At 55.7% G+C, this 18690-nt stretch overlaps 8 protein-coding genes across 8 annotated transcripts; 3 read left to right on the forward strand and 5 right to left on the reverse strand.

Annotated features, from left to right (window-relative positions):
• Window positions 1-387: 387 nt before the first annotated feature.
• On the reverse strand, window positions 388-2170 carry C8Q71DRAFT_749607 (chaperonin 10-like protein). The gene is made up of 4 exons (XM_047923211.1): window positions 1653-2170; window positions 1282-1601; window positions 884-1219; window positions 388-832 (listed from the first exon to the last, which is right to left on the reverse strand). The coding sequence occupies exons 1-4, from the start codon at window positions 1717-1719 to the stop codon at window positions 455-457; spliced, it is 1101 nt and encodes a 366-aa protein (XP_047781222.1). The 5' UTR covers window positions 1720-2170; the 3' UTR covers window positions 388-454.
• A 44-nt stretch (window positions 2171-2214) lies between these two features.
• C8Q71DRAFT_703841 (Ssl1-like-domain-containing protein) lies at window positions 2215-3965 on the forward strand (the record flags this gene model as incomplete). The annotated part of the gene is made up of 7 exons (XM_047920340.1): window positions 2215-2376; window positions 2446-2561; window positions 2620-2849; window positions 2903-3008; window positions 3061-3239; window positions 3338-3683; window positions 3752-3965. 7 exons carry the CDS (start codon window positions 2215-2217, stop codon window positions 3963-3965), a joined length of 1353 nt encoding a protein of 450 aa, XP_047781223.1.
• A 241-nt stretch (window positions 3966-4206) lies between these two features.
• C8Q71DRAFT_513326 (uncharacterized protein) lies at window positions 4207-5632 on the reverse strand. Its single transcript, XM_047919064.1, has 3 exons — window positions 5170-5632; window positions 4462-5106; window positions 4207-4407 (listed from the first exon to the last, which is right to left on the reverse strand). Exons 1-3 carry the CDS (start codon window positions 5437-5439, stop codon window positions 4381-4383), a joined length of 942 nt encoding a protein of 313 aa, XP_047781224.1. The 5' UTR covers window positions 5440-5632; the 3' UTR covers window positions 4207-4380.
• Window positions 5633-5821: 189 nt separating this feature from the next.
• Window positions 5822-7650, reverse strand: C8Q71DRAFT_513434 (uncharacterized protein). Its single transcript, XM_047919066.1, has 7 exons — window positions 6945-7650; window positions 6802-6898; window positions 6653-6751; window positions 6511-6603; window positions 6349-6458; window positions 6205-6296; window positions 5822-6147 (listed from the first exon to the last, which is right to left on the reverse strand). Exons 1-7 carry the CDS (start codon window positions 7279-7281, stop codon window positions 5881-5883), a joined length of 1095 nt encoding a protein of 364 aa, XP_047781225.1. The 5' UTR covers window positions 7282-7650; the 3' UTR covers window positions 5822-5880.
• Window positions 7651-7746: 96 nt separating this feature from the next.
• Window positions 7747-9362, reverse strand: C8Q71DRAFT_513370 (DASH complex subunit Duo1-domain-containing protein). The gene is made up of 5 exons (XM_047919065.1): window positions 8872-9362; window positions 8702-8821; window positions 8396-8654; window positions 8202-8343; window positions 7747-8123 (listed from the first exon to the last, which is right to left on the reverse strand). The coding sequence occupies exons 1-4, from the start codon at window positions 9313-9315 to the stop codon at window positions 8213-8215; spliced, it is 954 nt and encodes a 317-aa protein (XP_047781226.1). The 5' UTR covers window positions 9316-9362; the 3' UTR covers window positions 7747-8123; window positions 8202-8212.
• Window positions 9363-9452: 90 nt separating this feature from the next.
• Window positions 9453-12986, forward strand: C8Q71DRAFT_749630 (BRE1-domain-containing protein). The gene is made up of 16 exons (XM_047923212.1): window positions 9453-9681; window positions 9744-9887; window positions 9937-10003; window positions 10056-10237; window positions 10290-10496; window positions 10569-10712; window positions 10760-10933; window positions 10982-11161; window positions 11226-11374; window positions 11433-11688; window positions 11743-11871; window positions 11925-12074; window positions 12137-12268; window positions 12326-12523; window positions 12580-12646; window positions 12700-12986. The coding sequence occupies exons 1-16, from the start codon at window positions 9532-9534 to the stop codon at window positions 12807-12809; spliced, it is 2439 nt and encodes an 812-aa protein (XP_047781227.1). The 5' UTR covers window positions 9453-9531; the 3' UTR covers window positions 12810-12986.
• Window positions 12987-13885: 899 nt separating this feature from the next.
• Window positions 13886-15069, reverse strand: C8Q71DRAFT_704141 (SSU ribosomal protein S9P; the record flags this gene model as incomplete). Its single annotated transcript, XM_047920362.1, has 3 exons — window positions 13886-13995; window positions 14056-14240; window positions 14297-15069. The coding sequence occupies 3 exons, from the start codon at window positions 15067-15069 to the stop codon at window positions 13886-13888; spliced, it is 1068 nt and encodes a 355-aa protein (XP_047781228.1).
• A 165-nt stretch (window positions 15070-15234) lies between these two features.
• Window positions 15235-18363, forward strand: C8Q71DRAFT_895295 (CASP C terminal-domain-containing protein; the record flags this gene model as incomplete). Its single annotated transcript, XM_047928730.1, has 18 exons — window positions 15235-15401; window positions 15459-15569; window positions 15630-15686; window positions 15749-15870; window positions 15926-16084; window positions 16141-16229; window positions 16282-16391; window positions 16441-16535; window positions 16590-16645; window positions 16704-16854; window positions 16916-16999; window positions 17052-17243; window positions 17307-17528; window positions 17579-17695; window positions 17753-17797; window positions 17858-18015; window positions 18071-18110; window positions 18166-18363. Coding segments are annotated over exons 1-18 (2055 nt in total), but the record flags the coding sequence as incomplete, so codon positions are not given.
• Window positions 18364-18690: the final 327 nt, after the last annotated feature.

Raw genomic sequence — 18690 nt, forward strand, 5'->3', positions numbered from 1 at the left:
TCCAGCGGTCCCGCAATAGCCGGTCAAAGCGTTTCGCCAATTGTCTTCGCATCGGCGCCGCCACGGCTGCCACTCACGCGTGCTTGGTCCAAAGACAATGACGGAGTGACAGCCGGCCCAGCTTCCCTTAGTTCCCCTATGTGAGCAGTCAAAGCGGTGGCGTAACGCTGTTCTGCTGAGCGTATATAAACGCGTGCCCACAGAGCGGCTGGAAATCACTCAGCCTCCTTCTGCAGCCCTCTTTAGCGGCGGAAACCTACTCACAGCGACGTGCTTACATGTCTCGCCTTGACGATTGAATCAGGAAGCGGAGTGCTCCCTGATCAATCGTCGTGGGGAGCCATGCACGCACGTCCTACACCTCCTCATAATTCGCACTCACGAGCACACCGGGCCGCAAACACAATTCTTCCGATTGTAGAACACGAACACAAAACACCATCCGCCCATCTACCTAGTTGATGTCCTGGGTGAGGATGTACCGATACCTCGCCTTGTTGTCCTTGACATCCTGCAGTGCCTTCCCCGCCTCCTTCATCGGCAGCGTCTCGATCCACGGCCGCACGTTCTTCGTCCGCGCAAGCTCCAGCATCTCGAGGCACTCCTTCTTGCTCCCAACATGGCTGCCACCAAGTAGACACCCGTTTCCGGCGAAGGCCTGCATGGGGTGCAGAGACGGGAGGGGGCTGTTGGAATCGGGCAGCCCGACGGTGATGAAGACGCCGTGCACCCAGAGGGTGGAGAGGTAGTCGTTGATGGGCAGGGAGCCGTTGACCACGTCGGCCGTAGAGACGATCAGGTCGAGCGTCTGCGCGAGGGGCTTTGCGAAGTCCTACGAGCAGTATGCATGAGCAGTTCTCTGGTATACGAAGCGTGTGCTTACCTTCTGCCTCGCATCGATGACGTGGTCCGCGCCCATCTGCTTGATGTCGTCGAACTTCTCGGGCTCGATGGCGAAAGCGTACACCTCAGCGCCCATCGCCTTGGCCCAGAGGACGGCGTAGTGTCCCAGACCGCCAATGCCGATGATGCCGACCTTCTTCCCCGGGCCGCAGCCGTAGGTCTTGAGAGGGGAGTAAGCGGTCAAGCCCGCACACAACATAGAGGCAGCATGGGCTGACTCGATCTCGTCGGGGATCGGGAAGACGTAGCGTTCATGTGCACGGATGGCGGTGGAATATCCGCCTTGAGTGACGACGCCGTCATCGTACTCGGCGTTCTACACGAGCAGGCCGTCAGAAAGGGAAATTACGCGGATGCCAATGAGGCCGGCGCGCATACATAGGTCTCGATCTGGTCGGGGCAGTAGTTCTCGAGGTCCTCTTTGCAGGCCCTGCACTGCATGCAGCTCCCGATCTGCGCGCCGACGCCGACGCGCTGGCCGACCTTGAACTCGGTGACCTTGTCGCCGACGCGAGTGACGTGCCCGGCGATCTCGTGGCCAGCGACGAGGGGCAGCTTTGACTCACCCCAGCCCTGCGTGAGCGTGTGGACGTCAGAGCCGCAGACGCCGCAGTGGGTGATGGCGATTTCGATGTCCTCAGGCTTGAAGGTCTTTGGGCGGAACGACGTCAGCTTGAGCTCCGTCCACTTGGACGAATCTGGGGGGCATCAGCTTGCGAGCATGCAGGGCGCCGTAGCGACAGACGTACCACACATGGCGTAGCCCTTGAACTCGAGCTCGCCGCCGTTGGCGTTGGACTGGGACTGCGAGGACATGGTGGGGTCGTGGATTGGAGTCTGAGCGACGATGCTTATATATATGTGCTTGCGGCGAGCGAGCAAGAGCCACTCCAGTATGCGCCCTTTCAGACAGCTTGTAAGCTACCGTTGGCGGACGGGCATCGCACCATGACGTCAGCCGTCGAGGGATCGGGAGAGCGACAGCAAGTGGAGGTCATGAGCAGTGCTCGTGCCACAGATGGCAGGCGGCCTGCCGTCGGGGAGAGCTGCAACCGCAGTAGACGGTTCCGCGTGCGCACACTATGCATAGTGACCTGGCAGAAGCATTGGCTGAGGACTCGGACTGCTCTGAGCCTTTACAGCAGTTCAAATTCGAGAACAGAGAGTTGGAGTGCATGATCGATCGGTACGCATATCTCGCACGTGGCCGACGCGCTCCCTAATTTCCTTGTGCAATAACTCCGCGCCACAACACGACCGTTCCAAGTGAACGCGCTCTGGCCAGCTCAGCGTGCTACCACCCATACCATCATGCCCCCGAGACGCCTGGAGCCTGGCTATCACGATGGAGAATCCGACTCTGACGTCGACATCTTTGACGACTTTGGCGCAAGTGCGAAAAGCAAGGGCAAGGGCAAGGGCAAAGCCATTGACCGGGGCAAGAAGGAAAAGGGAAAGGGAACGTCCAAGGAGGTGCGCCTTCGCATGAATACTATATTGATCCACAAGCTCAGACTCGTCGTGCTGTGGCCCTGCGAACAGCAACCATATGCATGGGAGGCGTCATACACGCGGTCATGGGACACAGTCCAGGAAGACGAGGCGGGTAGCCTGCAGGGTGCCGTCGAAGACCTCATAGCGAGGGGAAGGCGCAGGCGGTGTGTATGAACGATGATGTGGTAAAGGACACACTCAATAGACGGGCCCGTACGTCAGACTACTTGCGCCCGCTGCTGCTATCCGCCGTACCATCATCCGACATCTCATTCTCCTCCTCGACCTATCTTCAGCGATGATGGACCGTGACATGCGGCCAACGCGGTTTGACCTGATGCTCCAGTACGCAAGGGAGTTCGTCACAGAGTGGTTCGACCAGAACCCGCTCGGACAAATCGGTGTGGTGGGTATGCGAGCTGGTATAGGAGAACGATTGGGCGAGATGACTGGTGCGTCCATCCCGCCCCGTGCAAATGAGCAGAGCTCAGGCGATGGGACCCAGGCAACCCACAGGAGGTTTTGAAGGCCATCAGCGAAAGACACAAGCTAGAGCCCACAGGCGAACCCAGTCTACAAAACGCGATTGACATGGCACGTTCCAGTACGAGGTACGCGTCGCGCGGACTGCCTTGCTTGTCACTCATCCATGGTCTTCCTCAGTCACCTGCCGACCCACTCATCCCGAGAGATCCTCATCATTTTCGGCTCACTAACGACATGCGACCCGGGGAACATCCACGAGACACTCGCAGAGTGCGTGAAGGACCGAATCCGCATTTCCGTCGTCGCACTCGCCGCGGAGATGAAGATCTGCCGCGAGCTCTGTGACAAGACCGGCGGTGGGTGCGCGCATGTGTACTCACGTCGTAGCCACCGCTAACCGAGCGCCCCGTCCCACTCTCCTCTCCCGCAACCACACGGGCTTCACAATGCACAGGCCAGTTCGGCGTCGCGCTCAACGAGGGGCATTTCAAAGACCTCCTCTTCGAGCTCATCCCGCCGCCCGCGCAGCGTGCCACCGCACCTAATGCCCGCGGCGGCGCGACCGCCCCCGCAGACCTGATGATGATGGGCTTCCCCACGCGCCTGCCCGACACCTCGCCGCCGAGCCTGTGCGTCTGCCACTCGAAGCTGAAGAGCGAGGGCTTCCTGTGTCCGCGGTGCGGCGCGAAGGTGTGCGACGTGCCGACGGACTGCGACATATGCGGGCTCATGATCGTGAGCTCGCCGCACCTGGCGCGGAGCTATCACCATTTGTTCCCGGTGAAAACATACCAGGCTGTGTAAGTCCCTCTGCTGGCATAGTTAGTGATGCGGTGGCCAACGGTTGTGCTGACGCGGTTCACTCCAGCACGGACCTGGACGATACACCGAATCCAAGCTCAAGCTGCCATGGTTGTGCCCGCCCGTTCAAAAATGCGCCACAGCAGATGGCCGGTTCGTCGGGCGAGGGGATGAGTCCGCTTGGGCGGTATCGATGTCCCGACTGTCACAACGATTTCTGCCCAGAGTGTGACGTCTTCGTACATGATGTTGTACATTGTTGTCCTGGATGCGGGAAGTAATGGCAATGCGTCTTCTAGGAGCGTGCTCAGGCGGTCGCCTGCTGCCACTACGGTGTGGAACGTGCATTGGGAGCGTCGCGCGCGACCAGGCGCGTTACCAGCGACCTATCAATGGCGCAATGCTCTAGATGTCTTCGTCGTCCACCACGCGGCAGGATGACGCGGAGAGTGATATCCGTATCCATACAATACATATGGCGGGTATCTAGGCATGGGAGAATTACGACACTGATTCTGGGGTGTGTCATTGTCAAGACGTCGGGCAAGTAAGTATAAATAGTTGCACAACACGATGTCGTCGCACGAAAGCGCAGGATGTGTCCGTGAGAGCAGGAGGCTACACTATAGAGTTCAGTCCGGGTCAACGAGGGATGGGTGCGTCCAAAGCTGAAGGAGTGGTGGACGAGAGTAGTGTCTACTCAAATGGATTTGTGCGACCCGCCTACATCGCCACAGCGTCAGCGAGAGGACGAGAGGATGGGGACAGAAGACTTGCCTGGTGGTCACCTCCGCGGTCTGGACCTTCGCTGCACCCGCATAACCACTCCGTCCACCACCGAACTTCCTGAGGCTCCTCCGCCTGTTGCGTGGGAGCGACTACAGGTGGTGCGACCGGCTCAGGTGGTCGACTCGTATGCGGGGTCTCCGCTCGCGGCGGAGGCGTCCGCGGTCTCGGCAAATTGAGCGGTTGCGGTGGAGGTGCCCTCGAAAGCGAGGTTGAAGGGAGCAATCCTGTGGCCTTCGCAGCTTTGGGCGTAGTGGGCGACTGCTCGCCGTCCTCAAATGGATCCTGCGTGTCTGACGCTGTCATGACGGCGGACAGCTGGGGGTCGAGGGCGAGGGAGAGGGTGGATTGACCGGGGGTTGCGAAGGGGTCGTCTATGGGCTCTGGGGTCACGCCCCGGGAGGGTCCAGGGCTGCTGTCCATGTCTTCCAACGGGACTGAGTCTGAGTCGGTCGTGCGAAGCTTGCGATGTGCACCGACCCCGCCCATGGATGCTTGCTTTGCTCGGCTGCTGGGCCACAGCAGGCTCGCGCGGCGAGCGACGTCAGTGACTATGGACATCCCGCTCCCCGATGCCGCGGACTCGCGAGCTGCCTTCCGTCGTTCGCGCTCTGCGATCTCCCATTTTCGGAGGTTCTGTCGGATTGAGCCTTGAGGTTAGCATGACGAACTCGGGATGATTGGTGACTATGGGCGCACCTCTTCTACCCGACGGGACTCTTCCTCCTCCTCCTTCGTGGGTGGGTACTCATCCGCGCCAGCGTAAATCTCTTCACTGTCCTCTGCATCTGCTTCCTCCACCGTGTCTACCCGCAATGTCTCCTCGTCGCTCTCCTTTCCTTTCCCCTTGTCCCTGTTGCTCCCCGGGCTGCCGCCTTCGGCGGGACGGTCTTCCATCCATCTTCCCGCATGGCTGATGTCTTCCTCATCCGGAAATGAACTTGAAGGTGTAGGGTAGGCTGAGCTCATGGCTCACAGCCCGCTGCGACACAATGGTACACAGCGCTTGGAAGCGGGAGGAGCAAGCGAACTGAGAGGTGGTGGTCGAGGCCCAGAATGGTGTTAGCGGCGTGTAACCTCGTTTCTTTGCCAGACGGCCGCGGGGCTGTAGACTGCGGCTGCCGAATGGAGGTGGTGCGAATAACCTGCGAATAACCTTGCGGACCATTTAGGCGCCCATGCGTAGCTCCACTTCCAACTCGGAACCTGCATGTGGCGTCGTGGCGAGGCCTCGTCGCGCTGGAATGTCATACTCACAGAAAACCCCAGATCGCTTTGGCATGAATGAATGATCGTGCGCAAATCGTTGTCAAGGCAACTATCCTGTTTCCGCTGGGCAAAGCACTACAACATATGTTCAACCGTTCGTAAATACGCAACGAGTGGTCGCCGGAAGTCCGGGAGCCTCGTTCACCGAGGCGCAGAACAGGACGGCGATGCTTGCCCTGAGGCATATGGTGTCTGGAGCTGGCTATCGTATCCATCATCGCTAACGACGGTGTAACGCAGCCCGCTCAGTGACTTGCTGGGACCCTGCATCGGCGGTGTTTGCAGGTCATCGTAGTATGAGTGCCTCTTAGATGAGCCATTCTGCAGTCTCCTCGTATTCCCGTCGAACGAATGGAGCGACGTGTGTGCCGCTTCTTGCATGCTCAGGAAACTTGATCGCAGCGCATTCTACAGGACGCCATATCAGTGGTGAATCTTTGCTGCGAACGATGACGGCATATGTACCTGTTCTTCCCAGTATTGCATTCGTTGCTTCCGCGCCTCTTCGCGTTCTTTCTTGTGCAACGTCAGCAAGAGCGATAACGTCCCGACAACACCTGAACGAGAGATCAATTCTCCGCTGCGGCAGGAGTATGAATGTGATCGTACCTCCAAGGGCGCAAGCTGCTACAACACCGTACACCCACTTGGAGACATGCGCGGGCGTGTCAGTGCTCGAGCCACATGCACCTGCGGACAGACAATTGAAAGATGCGCATCTGACAGGCATGGTTAGTCGACGTGGGTAGCTTATCAACGACGACGGCTCACTCTTTGTTACCCGTGCATGATGCACCATACTCCTTCGTCTTTACGCACAAGAGGGTGCTGGAGTCACAGTATGAGTTGATCTGACAGTTATCCCTACCTGCGTCGTTAGTGAGTCGCTTGGCACCCTCACGCGTGAACATACCGAGAAACAACATCAGCATATTCATGGCCGTCGCTACCGAACACGGCAAAGACGGTATTCTCCACAGTGCAAGCCTCGCCAGTTGTTGCATTTGCCCACCTAAACATAGATATAAGCCAGTATCATGACTGTCTAACCGACGGGCATACATGCAGATGTTATGGAGGCATACTGCACCGTTCGAATTCCGGCCAAACCCTTGAACGTCCTTGAGTTGTGCATGATTAGGAGGGGGCTGACACTGATCTGCAAGGATGGTCAGCAATGAGCAAAGAAAAGAAACCCACCCTACCGTCGCGATTGAATTGACACGGGCTGCTCACTGGCAGCACTTCCAAGCATTGATCTTCTTCGTCCGGACAGAACATGCCCGACGGACACAATGGGGGGAAGTCAGCGTTGTCGGCGTATCCGAAGGGGAACTGGTCCTTTCTGCAACCCTTCAGCTCACACTTGCTCGCCGTCGCGTTGCAGAAGGTGATAATGTCACACTCTGAGTAGAACTGGTACGTTCCCAGATTGAGTCGTTGGCTAGCGACGGAGCAATCCCCTCCTTTCGACACGGTGCCGGCTCTGACACAATGTGAGGCGAGGTAGACGATGGCGAGGGTGAGTGGTAGGCTGTGCATCTTGGCAATATCGTGTAGTCCCAGACAGAGGTTATGGTGCGGATACCGAGGCCGCGCCAGTGATGGGGGAGTGCCCTACAAACAGGGAGAGTTTAAGTAGGATATCCAGGAGGGTGCGCCGCCGCGGTCACGTGGTCGCGCCCGGACAGCCTATTGCCAGCCTCACAGGCTCAGACAGCGCGCCCACGGGTCAATCGGTGTCGACTCTGTCGTCGCAAGTAGCCACGCACTTTCAGAGTACATGCTGATGAAGTCAGTAGACCGGAAGGGCTTGAGTTAGTACAAACCTTTCGAACAAATGCGCAGAACTGTCCCACCCACCGTCCATTTATCGGGGTTTCATGAATAAAAGATCCTGGTAAATGGACTGTCAATGAAGAAGTCGTGAATGAATACTCTTTTGCAGATTGATATCTTGTGTCATAATCGCAGAAGTAGCATCACAGTCAATCATAATAAACGCGTTTACCCACTAATCCCAACGGAGGTGCCTAGCACATCGAGATAGGCCTGTAGTTCCGGGCCCAGCACAGTATAAGCGTCGTAGGCGCATAGGCTATCAGCCATATGTGAGGTTACGGTCAAGGGATCGGACCCCTATGGGCAGTTTCATGCGACTTGACCAAGGCCAGGTACCCGAGCGCCACATAGGAAGTCTCGCAAACTCCGTGGGCGTACATAGCGTGCGTACGCTGGGGTGTCTCTAACCCACTGGCTGGGTCGTGATCCCCATCCGCGTATGCTTCGCCTTGAGAAAAGCCGAAGAGCACTTGCACGACAACCACCGCGACAGGCATCAAATCATCAGAGATCGGAGGGCACTGGGAACGCTCATGCGATTCCTGACCAAGTGCCATTCAGTATCAGTTAATGGAAAAACGGTTCTGAACAACAGTCCCGAAACATAATATGCAACTTACGAGGCTCAACTTCAGCTTCGCTTGGAAGCTGGAACTCCACGGGTGGTAGATCCGATTGGCCGAGTAGACGTGGTGGGTCGTCTGAGACCGGTTGTACTTGTAGTCCCTCGAGTACCTCTTGTGCTCGCAGTTGCAGTGGGTACTTGATCGCGTCATGAATGATATCACTCTTGGTCCTAAAGTTGCATACTCACCAGCACGAGCAACACCTTTCATCCCTCTCATGGATGCCCTCGTACCTCTGACACCCCGTACACCACTTCCCCTTCCAACGGCCTTCGCTGCTTCGGCTCGCTCCCTCTCAAGCCTTGTCCTGTCTTCCGCTTCTTTTCTCTCCTGCTCTTCTCGTTCAAGGCGTTCTCTTTCCCGCTCTGCAGCAAGCATACGCTCCTCCTCCTCACGCCGAGCCCGCTCCAGTTTCTCTTGGTACTCGCGTTCGAGGAAGTCTTCGTCCTGGACAGGAGTTAGCGGAAGCCGCATTGTGAAGTGATGCTACAGACCGCCTCGGCACCTTGCCATCGATCGTCCATGATGAGACGTGCGGCATCCTCAGTCTTGGACAGTATGTTCACATATTTATCTAGCAGCGCATCCGTGTGCTTCAGCTGCTCAGCAACTCGCTGGAAGCAGTTATGACACTCGTATCGCACGGCAGGCTTCCGACACTGACCTCGGTACTGGACTTCGCCTCCTTCAACGCCTCCTTATACACTTCAAAGGCTGAGTTGAGCTTCTTTAAAATGAACAGATCGTGTTGGAGTTTTTCCTCTCGTGTCCGAACCGCCAACTTCCTCGCCTTCTCTACGTCTTCTTGCGTCATTGTATGGTCCAGCCCGGCATCTTCTGTCTCGGCATCCTCTTCTGCGATCGCACTTTCATCTTGATGCAAAGAGTCTTTCTGAGGTAACGGCTGCGCTAGCAAGCTGAACTTTGGACGACGTGATGGCGCAGGCTGAGGACGCTCCGAGAGTGATAGTTCCGACAGGGAGAGGTCGTCGCCTCCTGGGCCCGTACGTGATAAGCTGGAGCTGCTGCTGGGCAAAAGAGATGACTCTGAGAGAAGACGCGAGCCGCTCTGCTCGAAGTTGAGCTCGGAGATGTTGGGCGAGTCCATGGCCGGGCTTCGACAAGACGTTGACAAGACGCGTCGTAGACCGCGACACCCCATAGCAGTCCCATAGCACGTGGCCACCCCGCGCTCCCCGATCCAGTTGTCGGAGATTGAAGAATTCAAGTCCCATTTGTCACTGGGCTCGCCCTCTGTTGGGCTTGTTCGACCTTCGCGACCACGTACCCTGGCTTCACCGCTCGCCACTATCCCTCTTGCGCAATGGCGGAGACGAAGAAGCGACCTTACGCTGATGACGCCGAGCAGTCGCTTCCCAAGAAGCGGGCGGTGAGCGAGGAGAAACCGGCTGCGAGTCTCGTCAATGGTGTCGAATCACATCCAGACGAACCTAGAGACAGTGACCAGTTGGAGGTATTGTTACGATATAGAGATTGTCATGAGGTCAATATTGACTCTGCGTATTTCTCATGTAGATGTTCCGCAAAGACGCGATCTATAGGCGAATGAAGTACTACTCACGCGAATGGGAGAGAAGCGAGGCTCGCGTTGCAGAGCTGGAGCGACGACGGAGTACTTGTGAGGCTGGTTTGGCTGCACTTGAGGCGTGCTGGATTCAGGTATGCCAAACCCAACTCAATCCGGTAGTGCGTTCTGAGCGCCACCCAGATCATTGGCACAATCCGCATGCTAGTCAAGCCTGACGACCTCCCCCCTGTTGATGTGTCACCGCACGGTATGTTCTCCAGCACCCCGACCTAGTACACGAACTGACATGGCCAGTTCAGAACTCTACGACCTCACAGCCCATGTATCTGACGATGCAGACCCGCAGTATGTCGAGTCCCTGCGAGGTAAGATGCAAGCAACAACAGAGCTTGTAAGTGCGTTCGTACGTCTGGGTGGACAGACGCAGGTGCGGGTCATGCAAGACGAGGAGTTTCGGACACGGCAGAAAGCACAGACGGAGGTACGTGAGTTGTCATGCATGCTAGTTGACCTGTCTTCATTAGTGTCCACAGGAATCATCTCTACGAGCGGAACTATCCCTCGCACGTACCAGACTACGCGACATGGAGGCGGAACGGGATATTTACCGTGATCAGCTAGTCGCAGCTGAGAAGCGCATGGACCGAATGCAAAGCAAGGTCGCGTCTGCTTCACATAAACACTCCGTTAATGGCAAAGTCAAGACTGAACCATCGTCCGAGGCCTCGGCATCGCCAGCAGTGAGTCCTTCGGTCCATTGGTGGGAGTTTTGTACATCTCTGATCGTAGAATACCTCCTGATGTGCTTCTAGCCTCCGCCAGCTGATGACCGGGACGGCGGTTCAGGGACGGCGCAAGAGTGGGAGGCCATTGCCAGATTCCGTTCTGCAGAACTTGCGAAGGCTCGGTCAGAGAACGAGTCCTTGCGGCACACTGTTGGCCAGTTATGGGCTCAGGTAAGTTCTACTTCTCGTTCACTATCTCAGGCTAACTCCTAACTTAGATCCGCGCCGTTGCAGAAGAAGTGGTGGTCGCCTCGCCTTACTATCGTATGTTACAGGAAGAGCGTGATCGTCTTGAAAATGCACGACAAGATGAGCAACAGACCGTTAAAAACCTTGAAGAGCAATTGAAGCAAGCAGAGGAGAAACGAACTGAAATCGTGGATGCTGCTACGGTCAGTAGAGACTTGTGTATTTTACGTTCGTGCTCACGTGTTAGCCAGGCAGCTTCTGAACATGTTGTCAACGAGCTGACAGCTATGCTGGCAAGACGAGACAACGACAATGTACGACTTCGAGAAACGCGGGACCAGTATGCCGCAGAACTGCATGAGCGCAGGCAGAAGGAGCAAGTTAAATGCCAGGCGCTGAACGAGTACAAGCATTTGTCCGAATCACGCTCTGTAAGTCGCAGTTGTTACAAAGTGGCGTCGGAGGATTGTTCTGACTGGCAGCATCAAATCACAGGAACGCATCGAGATGCTGAAGTCGGAAGTGACGAGGCTCCGAAGTCGTCACGCCGCTCAGACCGGCGATGAGGATCTATTACACTTCATTCTGCGTGGTTACTCTGAGGAGTCGAAGGAATATGTCGATGATATCAAAGAGAGACTTCGGTATGTATACATTACAGGCGTCTCTATCATCCCTAACGGTATCTTCGCTGTATGACAGGACGGCCGAGGCAAGGGTGGCTGCCTTAGAGGTCACACTATCGCAACGTCAACAATCAGACAACGCAGGAGACCTCAGACATGAAGTTGACGCCCGAGAACGTCTAGCGGCAGCTGAGAAAGAATTGGAGAAGTATCGTTCGGTATATGGGGATACATCTGCGCTTCCCCCAGACGTAACGTCATTGCTGGAACGGTTGCAGCAGAGGGAACATGAGTTCGAACGCTTGACTCTGCAATTGACACAACAGCAAGAGGCAAGTGCGTCCATTGCGTTTCATGATGTGATACTTATCTGCTCTGGGGCACAGGCGGAGGCGTCCATTTATGCCGAGCTGGATAGGCTATCATCTGCATGGGAGTCACTGGACAAACGTTTACAAAGCAAGGTTTTCGACCTCTCTGCTATGGAAGATAAGCTCACCAGGACTGTTGCTGAGGTGAGTGGTATGGCCGTCCTATGATACGGTGTACCTGCTAAATGCATGTACAGAAAGCGAAGGTGGACAACAAGTACATGGCGGCGCTACGTGACAAGGAGGCCAGCGAATCAGAACGGCGGCAGTTGTCTCGCATATGCGAAAAGCATATCAAGGCGACGGACTTGTGGTTGGAGACACAGAAGAAGTCCTCGGCGCAGATGGTATGTTAGAATCGTGATCTCTGAACATCGGCCTGTGTAACGAGTGCTTAATGTCGACACAGAGTGCGGCGGAGAAGGAGCTGAATAGAGTCAAGACAGCCTATGCACATCTAGCGAACGTCGACCAAAAACGGCGAGCTGAGATGGAAACACTTGCTGCTCGTGTACAGGCTTCCAAGTCTGCATTCGAGAAGGTATATCTCCATTGCCACGATGCATGATGATGCCTGTTTCGCTGACGAACTGCGTAGATGACGTTTACCTACAAAGAACACATTGAGCAGGCCTCACGAGAACGCGCACAACTGCAACTGGCAGAAGAGGCGGCCTTGAAGGCTAAGAAAGAGGCAGAACGCCAAGCCGTGAAGCTCAAGGCTGCGTCTCAGGATCAGAGTGCAAGTTCAAGCACTCGTGAAGTGCAACTGCAGAGAGAAGTGGATCAGTGCATGGTGAGTGCGCTATGTACAACGGCGTCCTAGAGCATTTATTGACAGATGGCACACAGAGCATCCTCAAGTGCTCTACTTGCAGGCAGAATATGCGCAACACGGTCATCACCAAGTGTATGCACTGTGAGTTTGCTTACATCAGTTGTTCGTGCGATGGCTGAAAGGTTGTACGCCAGCGTTCTGCAAATCCTGCGTTGATGCCCGTGTAGCGACGCGGCAACGCAAATGTCCTGCATGCAATCTTGCTTTCTCCCAAGGAGAAGTCCAGACACTGTTCTTCCAATGATGGATTGACAGTCGGCTTCTTGTAGACCTTTCGCCTATGTTATTACCTTCACCTTCCTCATGCTTTGGCTTTATGACTCTCGTCGTCCACTGTGGTCTTTCGCTCATGATCCGCTTTACATGTGTTGTCTGAGTAATATATAGTCTACTACATTGCAATACATCTCTCTACTCATTCCCGACTCGATTCGTAAATCGCAGAAAGCGTACTTAGTACCGAGTACATACTTACGAGTTAGCACCTGTTAGCACGAGGGGCGATCGTCTTCGGATCGTCCCGCGTCCCGTCCAGCAGCGTGGGAGACTTAACAGACGCTCACATTTTCCCTCAAAAATTGACGTGCCCAGGACGTGCCTCCCACCAGCTCTCAACGCCTCCCTGTTGCAAACCCACACCACCGACCCAACTGTACCCAGCTCGTGCCTGAAGGCCAACGTCGTTCAAGGGCATTCATCGCAACGCGTGGTAGGTATATATCTGGAACCTAGGACGCGGTCAACTGCGGCTTCGAAGGACGGAATATCTGGCACTGCGCCCCGCGAACGGTGAGTCATTCGCTCTGTTCTTTCTCTGAACACGGACGGCGACGTTCCTTCACAATGATGAACAACAAGTCACATTATCAAGCTCAACAGTCTAATGGTTTCGACCACTTGACGAATTTTACTTCTGCAATTCTGACGCTCTATCTTGTTCTCACCTGCTTCGAATGTTTGACTGACGACCAACTCTCCTGCAGGTTCTGTTGGCTTGGGTTTTCGGTCGGACGCTGTATTAGTATCGTGTGTATGTAGTTTAGATGGAAGAATGGACTTTTCAGCTATCTTCATGACATTGCCCCGAGCGACTCACTGCCACTCAATGTGCTCGACGCCCCATAATAGCTCTTGGGTAGTATATGAATACCCCTCACGACAGACGAGCCGGGCACGCGGTGATGAGGAGTATTATCATATCTCATTATGTATATAACCCCGTGAAAGCATCGCAACGACTGCAGTACAATGTGCAAGTGTGATCTCCAATTGCAGAGTGAAGTAAATCACCGCTTGACCCAGTTGTACTGCGAAGGGACATCAGTATCTCCTCAAGCGGTGAAAGCAGGGACGACGTACAGCCGCACGAGCTTTGCGCCGGTTCGTCTTCTTCCTCTCGACCATACGAGGATCACGGCGGAGAAGTTTGGCTAGCGAGCGTAGATGTCAGCCAGCCATTAAAGCCAGAATGACGGCCGATGGGTACATACCTTTCTGCAGGAGCGGCTCGACGTCGGGTACATGGGCTGCGAGGGCTTTTGCAATACCCAGACTGATGGCGCCGCTCTGACCAGTGGAACCACCGCCACGCACAATGGAAAAGACGTTGTAGGCACCGACGAGGCCTGCGATTTTGAAGGGGAGGATCACCCGTTCGCGGTCTGCCAATTGCGGGCTGGAGTATGAAGCGCATGAATACACAGAGACAGGCCCTGCATGTTAACGACTCACAAGTACTCCACGAGCGGTCTGTTATTGATGACGATGTTCGTGGAAGTGACTTTGACGGGTTTCGGTGGTATATACTCGATCGCTGATACCACAGTCGACTCCATTTGCGGCAGTACCTCCTCGTCGGCAGTCTGCCCATCGGCATTCTGCTCTTCGACGGGCTCCTCTGGGGGCCTTTGCACAGCGATAGTCCAGACACGAGCGGTACTGGTCTTCCTTCGGCCAATGGTGTAGGTCCTCCCATAGTCATCAAATGCCACCGGCTTCTTCTTCCCGTGCGCAAGGATGGCCTCCTTGTTGGGCTTCTCGAACACCGACAGCACGCCTTCGATCCGTTCTGTGAGCACGTCCACGCCGGCGACGTCCGCTATGCGCCGGTACTGGTCCAGCTGGTTGAGCAATTTGATGAGGCGGCGGTACCGCGTCGTACTGAGGGTCATTCTCATCCTTTGAATGATGTCCTGCTTCGTTTGCCACACGTGCTGTGCGGGCGGGATGGCGGCGCGAGCGAAGGCCGGGAGCGGGAGGAGCTGCAGGGACGTGAGGGCAGCACGCGTGTGCTGGATGGAGGTCTCCAGATCATTGAGGGAGTCGTAGTACTCGGCGCGGCCGGTATAGAAATTGGGAGATTCAGGTGGCTGTCTGCTCGAGAGCCAGGGTCGCTGTCCAGGGCCGACCTCCTTCAGCGACGCTGGCGGGACGTAGGTAGCGTAGGGGCGACTGCGCAGCGCAGGGCGCAGCGCATTGTGCACTGCGTTGCGCACTACGTTCATGGTGGCGAGCAGGCCAGGCCGGGTGGGTCAGAGCGAGCACGATGTGCGGTGGCAGCGAGAGCGATGTGCGACCAGCAATTTCCGAAGCAAGCGCGGGCACATCTCAGATGCGCATGGGAACGACCTTCCTTCCTCGGCGACGCGCCGACCCATACGCCCGCCACCGTCCCCTCCCCGCGCTCCGGTCTACGTGGATCTCTGTCCCCCTTCTTGACTTGTACTATACGCCCCACGCGTCTCATCCCATCTCACTTTATCTGACGTGGTGCTGGTCGCCAACGCTATGACTGCAGTTGAGCAGAACTTCTCAGGCGCGCTGGCCACATGGAGAGGTACGTCTCATGAACCAATGGGTGTCATAAGAATCGCATGAACCGTCTGTTCCTTAGACATCAACCTCTCCGAGCTGCAAAAGACTCTCGATGCACAGGGTATTGAGCTCGTGGAGAATCAAAAGGAGAGCGTCGTAGGCCGCAAGGGTCTCGCAGACCGTACTAAGGGTGCGCCGTATGCCTCTCGTCTAGGGCGAAGCGTTGACTTCGTCTACGCATACTATCTAGACTTCAAAAAGATTCCTGATGAAGAGAAGCTTAACGCCTTCAAGGGTCTGCTGAAATGTGCGCGTAGGCTTGCTATGGTTCGGCGGCACGTTAGCAGGCGGTACTGACTTACGTGCTAGCCTACCAGACCGAGATCGACAGCCTCACGAAACGTTCCAAGACGGCTGAGAATGCCTTCCTCAACGTATACAAGGTCTTGGCCGAGGCACCCGACCCATATCCACTGTTGGAGGCGGCCGTCGTACGTGCATACCTCAGCGTTACTGCGCAGATCACTACATTGTCTGTGGGAACAGGACCAGACCGTCAAGGTTGCCGAGGCGCGCGAGCTTGAGACCGACTTGCAGCGAATGCGCGACGAGAACGTCGAGCTGCGCAAGCGTCTGAACGAGGCGGCGTCGTTGGAAGCGGCGAAACGTAAGGCAGATATGCGCGTTGAGCAGCTTGAGCAGAAGGTGCGTCCGCCGAAGTGTGGCAGGGATGGGATGTTGACCACGCAACGTATGCCCAGATGGAGGAGATGATCCAGGACAAGGTCACGCAGAAAGAGAACGAGCTGAACGCGACCTACGACGAGAAGATGCGCAACTACGAGGAACGGTATGCCGGTATAGTAGATCCGCATGACGTCCCTCTGCTGACATGCTCGTAGGGAACAGGACCTTCAACGACAACTCGCCTTGACGAAGAGCCAGCTCAGGGACCTCCGCACATCAAACGAGTCCAACCAAGCGAAGTTGTTCGACCACACTCAGCGCCAAGGTACGATGCGTGTCCGTCTTGGTCCGCAGTCCGTGACTCGTATCTGTAGACCAGGAAGTTGTTGCGAAGCTCGCGGAACTCGATATGGTCGTCGCGGACCTCGAACAGGCCAACAGCCGTGTCGCTACTGTCGAGAGACGAAACGTATGTTGTTCAGCCGTACCTGATGTATTCACCCAAGCAGAATGATGCGTGTAGGAACTCTTGCGTGCGGAGATCGAGGCTATCAAGAGTGGTAGCGAACATGCGGACAGGTCAGCATATTGAGAGCATCTAGCGTTGTTCAATGAGTTGACATGCCCGCAAATACAGGATCAAGGAGTTCGAGGCGAAGGTCACTGAACTGGAATCGGAAACTGATCAGCTGTCTCGCGCGCTGGACGCGCAGAAGCTCGCTACAGCAGATGCGAAGGCGACAGTGACCAAGAAAGCTGAGGAGAGTGCTCGAGAGTTACAGAAGAAGGTAAACGCACATCCTGCACCATCGACAGTGCCTATGCTGATTCAACGGATATTCCCACTAGTCTGCTGAGATCGACCAGCTCAGGGCCAAACTCAAGCAGTACAATGACTACGACGAGGTCAAGCGAGAGCTCGAGATCATGAAGGTGCGGACTCTTGAACCGTTGCGACCTATTTTGTATTCACCTCGTCTCCTAGTACGTTGAGTTTGGTGGGCTTGAGGAAGACGAAGACAGTGACGGTATCCCGATCAACGGTCACGGCGATGCTCTCGGCCTCCGTCTTCCGAACCCCAACGCCGAGAAGGCGAACGCCCAAACTGGAAAGTCGCTCGAAGTCCTGCTTGTGACCAAGAACAAGCGGATCCAGGAAGAGCTGACCAAGTTCAGAGTGAGTTTCGCTTGCCCATGTGCCGCGACGTCTTCTGACGATGTACATTACGTATGATGGCAGATCCTCCATGGCGAGTTGGAGGCATCCTTGATGGCGGCGCAGGCCCAGTTCGCTGCTACCGAGTCTGAGCTCGAGAAGCAACGGATGTTGAACGAGAGGCTCGAGAATGACTTGCTGCAGATGGACCAGCGCAAACCAAACGGCGATGCAGGCTCCGATAGTCCACGGATCGGGTCGATGGATGGGCTCGCAGGGATTGAGCTAGGGAAGAAGACGGTGAGTGTCTGAGCGGGCATTCGGTGCGCTGGGCGGGGGTTGATGACATTCTGTAGGATTCACCAGCGAGAACGACGCCAATACCATTTGGATCGTCTGCGGACACGTCTATCTTGCCGATTGTGACGAGCCAGCGCGACCGCTTCCGACAGCGGAATGCCGAGTTGGAGGAGGTTTGTTGTCCCTGGGCATAACGGCGAGCATGGGTCAGTAACTGAAGAGTACTACAGGAGTTGCGCAAGCAGTTCAACATCATCTCAGAGCTTCGTAATGAGGTCCGTAGATACCATTTGACCGTTCGTCAGCGTGTATCTCATGCTTCATGATGCTTGCAGGTCAAAAGTCTTCAAGCCGATAATCTCAAGCTGTACGAGAAGGTCCGCTACATGCAGAGTTACAGAGAAGATGCGGCTGTGCGCCCATCCACACTCGACCCCATCCCTGCAAGCGCCAACGGCCGAGGAGATGGTATGAGCAAGTACCGCGCTAGATAGTCAGTTCCCGTCTACTCCAATTCGTGGTCCATTTCGCTGAGTGATCCTTTCTAGTGAGGAGGCTATGAATCCCTTCCAAGCATTCCGTGGAAGAGTGCGTTTCCCCCGACATTGCTACTTGGACGTTTGCTGACCGTCCCTGCTCCCAGGAAGCCACCCGCGCGTATGAATCACTGAACCCTCTGGAAAGAGGGGTGCTCGTACTCACTCGGGCTATTCTCGGCAACCGTCGAACAAGGACAGTATTCATCTGCTACGCTATCGTGCTACATCTACTGGTGATGTTCACAACGTTTGAGTGCGCCACATCGTCAGGGCCACAGCTGCAGAAGCAGCCCCCTCCGTTTATTAGTACATAGGGCCGTCCTTCGACTGATACTCTGCATCACGGACTTATCATCGGTATTCATCGCACGCATATCGTTCCCATAGTATCTTGGAATAATACAGTTCCGTTCTCACCTGCTTTACAATGAACAGTGTCGACTTGAACTGAGAAAGCGTTCGACCACCTTACAGGGATTTGGAGAGCTTATCAACGGTGGTATCCCGGCTTGGAGGCCGAAATATGACTCGACGACGGGGTCATGACTGGGAGGAGTAACCGCAATGGATGTAGACAATCTTCGGATTTCAATCTAGGTCGGTCACCAGACTGACCAGGGTAGCGCCGC

The sequence above is a fragment of the Rhodofomes roseus genome (assembly GCF_022264815.1).
Source record: "Rhodofomes roseus strain CIRM-BRFM 1785 chromosome Unknown C8Q71scaffold_6, whole genome shotgun sequence".
Classification (NCBI taxonomy): domain Eukaryota; kingdom Fungi; phylum Basidiomycota; class Agaricomycetes; order Polyporales; family Fomitopsidaceae; genus Rhodofomes; species Rhodofomes roseus.

What these genes read in the sequence shown, in the direction of transcription:
- C8Q71DRAFT_749607 (XM_047923211.1), bottom strand. Translation starts at nt 1,719, where the DNA reads ATGTCCTCGCAGTCCCAGTCCAACGCCAACGGCGGCGAGCTCGAGTTC. An exon ending in CAAGGGCTACGCCATGTGTG is followed by an intron (nt 1,602 to 1,652) that starts GTACGTCTGTCG and finishes GATGCCCCCCAG; the next exon opens with ATTCGTCCAAGTGGACGGAG. An exon ending in CCGACCAGATCGAGACCTAT is followed by an intron (nt 1,220 to 1,281) that starts GTATGCGCGCCG and finishes CTGCTCGTGTAG; the next exon opens with AACGCCGAGTACGATGACGG.
- C8Q71DRAFT_513326 (XM_047919064.1), bottom strand. Translation starts at nt 5,439, where the DNA reads ATGAGCTCAGCCTACCCTACACCTTCAAGTTCATTTCCGGATGAGGAA. An exon ending in AGTCCCGTCGGGTAGAAGAG is followed by an intron (nt 5,107 to 5,169) that starts GTGCGCCCATAG and finishes TCAATCCGACAG; the next exon opens with AACCTCCGAAAATGGGAGAT. An exon ending in ACCGCGGAGGTGACCACCAG is followed by an intron (nt 4,408 to 4,461) that starts GCAAGTCTTCTG and finishes GTGGCGATGTAG; the next exon opens with GCGGGTCGCACAAATCCATT.
- C8Q71DRAFT_513434 (XM_047919066.1), bottom strand. Translation starts at nt 7,281, where the DNA reads ATGCACAGCCTACCACTCACCCTCGCCATCGTCTACCTCGCCTCACAT. An exon ending in TCATGCACGGGTAACAAAGA is followed by an intron (nt 6,459 to 6,510) that starts GTGAGCCGTCGT and finishes CATGCCTGTCAG; the next exon opens with ATGCGCATCTTTCAATTGTC. An exon ending in TGCAATACTGGGAAGAACAG is followed by an intron (nt 6,148 to 6,204) that starts GTACATATGCCG and finishes GGCGTCCTGTAG; the next exon opens with AATGCGCTGCGATCAAGTTT.
- C8Q71DRAFT_513370 (XM_047919065.1), bottom strand. Translation starts at nt 9,315, where the DNA reads ATGGACTCGCCCAACATCTCCGAGCTCAACTTCGAGCAGAGCGGCTCG. An exon ending in AGGCGAAGTCCAGTACCGAG is followed by an intron (nt 8,822 to 8,871) that starts GTCAGTGTCGGA and finishes AACTGCTTCCAG; the next exon opens with CGAGTTGCTGAGCAGCTGAA. An exon ending in GATGGCAAGGTGCCGAGGCG is followed by an intron (nt 8,655 to 8,701) that starts GTCTGTAGCATC and finishes ACTCCTGTCCAG; the next exon opens with GACGAAGACTTCCTCGAACG.
- C8Q71DRAFT_749630 (XM_047923212.1), top strand. Translation starts at nt 9,532, where the DNA reads ATGGCGGAGACGAAGAAGCGACCTTACGCTGATGACGCCGAGCAGTCG. An exon ending in TCACCAGGACTGTTGCTGAG is followed by an intron (nt 11,872 to 11,924) that starts GTGAGTGGTATG and finishes ATGCATGTACAG; the next exon opens with AAAGCGAAGGTGGACAACAA. An exon ending in AGAAGTCCTCGGCGCAGATG is followed by an intron (nt 12,075 to 12,136) that starts GTATGTTAGAAT and finishes ATGTCGACACAG; the next exon opens with AGTGCGGCGGAGAAGGAGCT.